Source organism: Rhinopithecus bieti, unplaced genomic scaffold, assembly GCF_001698545.2.
Source record: "Rhinopithecus bieti isolate Rb0 unplaced genomic scaffold, ASM169854v2 scaffold_20310, whole genome shotgun sequence".
NCBI lineage: Eukaryota > Metazoa > Chordata > Mammalia > Primates > Cercopithecidae > Rhinopithecus > Rhinopithecus bieti.
This window is the reverse complement of record NW_016810331.1, coordinates 1,286,188-1,291,473: the sequence shown is the minus strand read 5'-3', so window position 1 is coordinate 1,291,473 and position 5,286 is coordinate 1,286,188. Positions and strand designations below refer to the sequence as shown.

General features: G+C 39.0%; 2 protein-coding genes across 2 annotated transcripts in view; one reads left to right on the top strand and one right to left on the bottom strand.

Moving 5' to 3' along the window:
* LOC108541943 (uncharacterized) overlaps positions 1-5,286 on the top strand; it is a 71,086-nt gene that overhangs the window by 63,442 nt on the left and 2,358 nt on the right. The window lies entirely within an intron of this gene.
* ZNF22 (zinc finger protein 22) overlaps positions 1,226-5,286 on the bottom strand; it is a 5,152-nt gene continuing 1,091 nt past the window's right edge. The window contains exon 2 of the mRNA XM_017891725.1: positions 1,226-3,252. Coding sequence (XP_017747214.1) covers positions 2,490-3,164 — 675 coding nt within the window. The 5' untranslated portion in view covers positions 3,165-3,252 and the 3' untranslated portion in view covers positions 1,226-2,489. The remainder of the gene's footprint in view (positions 3,253-5,286) is intronic.

The following is a 5,286-nucleotide window of genomic DNA, read 5'->3' as shown; positions in this document are numbered from 1 at the left end:
AAAAAAAAAAAAAAAAAAAAAAAAGGAAGTATTACAGGGTATCGGCTAGAAACAGAATGTGGGGAGGCGAGGCACTGTTTCTCAACTATGAACCTCAAAAGCTGTTTTTTCTCATCAGGCCACTGAAAGGATATAACTTTTAAGACGGATGATTGGGTCCAGAGATGCACAAAAACAGCAGGATGGGTGCATCAATCACGACAGGTACCAAATCTACACTGAAATCTGTGGCCTATCTCAACAGTTTATTTCTCACTCATGTGATACCCAAAGCAGGTTGGCAAGAGGCTCAGGAACTACCTAAATGTCAGCTCCACTTTGGCTTGGGAAATATGAGCACAGAGAATCACACAACAGCTTTTAAAAACATCACCAACTCAAATGGCCTGACCTAGTGTTTCTCACAGCACTGTAAGGGTGCCAGGAAACATGGGGCGAACATTTAGATATTTGCTCAACAAATATCCCTCTTTCCTCCTTCCACACACAATATACCTTCTACCCAAGGAAGATAATCCCAAATCCCATATAGTCACTACACTCTGAAAACCCTAGGACATCTCTAGATCAAGCCTGGCTCCATCTATCTCCCACTGGTCCAGAGCTCTATTAACCAAAAATATCCCTTATCTGTGCTCCTCTCCACGTTCCCCAACACAGTGGAGGAACAGAGTAATGCATCCCCATGCTCAAAGCACACAAGAGACCTTAGTCTGTGACAGTTCTTCTGCTGTCCTGAAGGGCATACTGCTTGTTAAATTATTTTTAATGTCACTACTGTGCACAGCCGTTTGCTGTCAGAATGGGCAAATTCCTGAAATTTACGAAAGAAGTGTTGGCCCTGGCCTGAAAATATTCCAGACACAAAACTAATGGGAAGAGCATTAATAAATCCTCAAAAGGGCCCCATAGTCACAGTCCTGCCAAAGGGTGACTTGGATGTAATAGGGCGGCCAAAGATCACTTCTTTCGTAAAATACTGTGATCACCTCATGCTTACAAAACACCTTGTGAATATTCTGCTGAATGACACTTGTCAACAAGGTCATCACAAGGCCAACTTCTATGGCCCTATGCTCAAATGCAAGGCCAGGAGGAAGGCAAAGTTCAAGTGTGAGGAAATCAAAAACAGGCAAAACAAGTGATCCATCCAAAAGCTGTGATTTTAGATCTAGTGTCTAAATAATTAAAGCAATTCCCCAGGAGAAAAATAAACAGAAGGTAGTAGTATACAAAATATTTCATTTTTTATTTTCATGAATAATTGTCATTAATACAGCAGAAACCGATATAAAAGATACCAAAAAATCAGAAGAATGTTAGCATTCAATAAAAATTAAAACCTGAGCTGAGGGCTCATCAGAGTCTGACACTTGGCACCATTTTCATGGAAGTGAATAAACATGTTTGTCGGACTCCTTAAAACAATTCATGTAACAGAAAGAGTTAAATTTCAAAGGAGCTACAATGCACTGACACATTACATGACTCTTGTTGTTGACAAACATTTAAGCAGGGCTATCTAAAGCTCACAGTCTTGAAGGCAGGGAGGTGTGTAAATTGTAGGTTTTTAATTAGCAGAAAGCAAGCTGAGATTTTTCTTGGTAAAACAGTTCGTTTATTCATGTAGATCTAAAAGGCTGGCTCAGTTTGTCAGAGCACAAGAGAATGCCAGAAGAGGTCAAGGACATGGGGTTGGATCGACATGAATCCATCCCAACTTGTGGAAAACAAATGACACAGCAGTTACCATCACAAAGAACTCTATTAGTAGGAATACGAGACTTAAGGTTCAATTCAGTTCTCATTTAGATTCTATAGCATCTCTAAGAATTTGGTTAAAAAACAAACAAACAAAAACAAACAGGGAAATCCTTACTCCTTTAAAAAACAGCTGTCCACAAGGAGAAGAAATAAAAGAATAATATAGATGGGCCTTACTGATTAAAAATCTGTGAGCTTGAATACATTTTAATATGTTGAATCTGGAGTCATAAACCAATGGTTAATATACTACAAAACTTTACAAACAAAATCTCATCTGTTGCAGAACTTCAAAAGTAGTGGAATTAATTTCTTCTCCCTTTTAATTTTTTCTTCCACAGAAAGTCCTAAAACTGAGTAATCATTGGCACGCCTGCACTTTCACAAATGTATCCTCAAAACATGATGTTTTTTCTCAAAATGTATCTGCAAATCATGATGGTTTTTGAAAATGGAAGTAATTTCAAATGAGGTCAACAATGTCATGCTCCCTCAAAACGTATTTTCAGTTCTTTGTGCTCCATGTCACATAAAACAGAAATGAGGGTAGCTGGACTCACGTAATTTCTTTCAGCTCAATGTCATTAAATTCCCAATGTTTTCACACTAGCAAAAGATCCAGTATTAAGTGATCTACTATAAAACATCTCTATTTCTAAAAAAGATTCCTTTCATTTTTTATTTTTTCTCAAGAGGGCTCAAAAAGCTGTCAAAAAGCCCTATACTTAACGGAGACCAGCCACAGACTTCCTTCCTGTACCAGCTTTCCAAGAGGGTAAGTGAGTCTTCACCCTGATATTTTTGCCCCGGGTTTTACGAGGCTTCTCTTCTTTATGCACCTTCATGTGCTGCCTCAGATGAGAGCTCTGACTGAAACATTTGCCACATTCACTGCACTGGTAGGGTTTCTCCCCGGTGTGGGTTCTCTGATGTTGAATAAGGTGGGAGCTCTGGCTGAAACACCGGCCACACTCATCACACTGATAGGGTTTTTCTCCAGTATGAATTCTCTGGTGCTGAATGAGATTTGAGCTCTGTTTAAAGCTTTCTCCACACTCATCACATTTGTAGGGCTTTTCCCCAGTATGGATCCGTCGATGCTGAATGAGATTAGAACTCTGAAAGAAACTTTTCCCACAATCAGCACATTTATGGGATTTCTTTCCAGTATGGATCTTCTGGTGTTGAAAAAGAGTTGAACTCTGACTGAAACTCTTTTCACATTCAGTACATTTATAGGGTTTGTCATCCAAGCTTCTTCTGAGTCTACTCAAGCTTGAGTCAAATCGAATAGTCATGCCCCACTTCTGCCGCGGCCGGCCTGTTTTGCGCTTGTTCTCATAGGCCTTTCCTTGGCTTGAGCTCCGAGAAATACCCGCTTTAGGCTTTGCTAACCTCATGGTGAATAACCAAATGTATTTGTAAGAGAGTTTACAGGCTTCTTCTGAACTAGTGTTTCATTTCCTAGCGGTGCACAGCTCAGAATTTCTGTGTGTAGAAGGGGAAAAAAAAGTATAGATGATCAGAAAAAAAATATAGATATCTGTTAATTATTCAATTTTAATATCTCTTCAACCCACCAAAATTGCATTCATGTTTAAATTTAAAAAGTATAAATGCAAACAAAGATAATATGGGGGGAAATACTTGCAAAGTAATTCTAACAATTCCAGAGTTTAAGCTTAACAAATATCACCAAATTTTGACTGAGTTTACCACTGGAGTTTGTCTATTGGGACAGGACAAAAAAAAAGTGATGAGGTGAAATATAAATTTTCTAGGCATTACCAAATGAGTACATAATTTTGAAGGACTAAAAAATGGAGATATGGTAAATCTTAATGGGAATGGAATGACTCCAAAAGACAATCAAAATTTGTGTAATAGAATATCACTATGTTTTAGTATTTAGTTCCATGTTAAACTACTCACTAGTAACTGCCTAAAGTATCCAAATGAATAAGAAATGACACATTATACTACTTTATGATATATTCTTGTTTATCTGTATTTAGCATTCGATTTCCATAGCTCTAGATGACAGCTTAGCTCTAATTCTGTAGCATAAAGTGTTTTGAAAATTGAAACTTCTCTAGAGGGAGTGGTAGGTTTACTTAGTCTATGAAGACACGCTTTATTATTGGTTTTTATAGATCCTAATGATCCAAGAAAGCAATCTGTTGAAAATCCAAAACAAAAGTATTGTTTTCGGAGAGAGGAAAACTGCAAAAGAACTTTTACCAGATAGTGGAATGAAACTGAGTAGAAAAGAGCATGGTAGGTAGGACACAAGAAAAGGAGAGCGGGGAGAAAATGAGTTTACATGTTAAAAGTAGGATGGAATTTTTAGAATACCCAAATGCTGCAAAATTCAAAATCTGAAATGATTTTATTTATTTATAAGGCTGATTTGTGGCTATTTACAATAACAGCCAAAACAAACCAACAAAAATCCCTACAAACCCCACATAGCTGGCAGTGTGGGAAAATCTAGAACTTCAAAAGCAATACAATTATTGGAACTATTTTTCATTATCTCTTGTCAGAATGTGGAATTTAAAACAGAAACAATTACTCTGGGTTTCTTTGCATACAAGCATGTAAAGCAAATAAATGAAAACAAAAACATCATTTTTCTTGCCTTCCTTTCATCTTATTGTATAATTGAGACTTTAGGCCCAGGACTTTATCTGGATATTTAATAATTACATCAGCTGTAATTATGGTTAGCATAAGAGCAAGCTGCATATAACACAAGATTACAGTTAGCACTACCCAGTCCTTAACTTAAGCAAGTATTTACAGAACATCTACCACACAGGAGACACTGTGTTAGTTTGGTACATGGTGTTGGTGTTGTTGGGTTTTTTTTTTTTAGTAACTATAATAGTCATTATACATATTTTTAAAAGTACATGCATTTAATACGATGGAAGTCAGATGTAGTCAGAAACTCGGACTGTCAAATCCACCTACGGATGAGGCAATCATACTCTAATAGGTAGTATGTGCCAGACACTGTGTAACTTGATTCTGTACTAGCTCTTTAATTCTCCCGGCACCTTTATACAGTTATTTCCGTTCGAAGTTAAGGAAACGAGGGCACAATGCTAGAAGGCACTGGCCGGGTTCCCAGATCCTAGCAGTTTGACCCCAGAGCCTGTAGTCTTAGTGGCAGCCCGGCGACCCGTGCTTTGCATAGCTCCGCAGCAGGGGCAAGCACCAAGTTAAACCTGAGTGACATAAGCTGCTGTTCCTGCACACCCAGCTACCTGGAATGTGCCTCAGTTTCCTCGTAAAATGGGGAGGGCAATGATAAAGTGGCAACACCATCAGGATGTTAGAAGTTGCAATGAGTCTGAATCTGAAAACTGCTCAGAGCAGCCCTGTGCCGCCTAAGCATTTGTTCCACGTTATCTAGTCCTCGAACACTCCGAGCGACGGAAGGGGCCGGGGCTGCTGCTCACCCGACCGGTTCGCGGGCCGCGCCTTGCCGGGGGACCCCCAGTCCAAGCCTCCCCG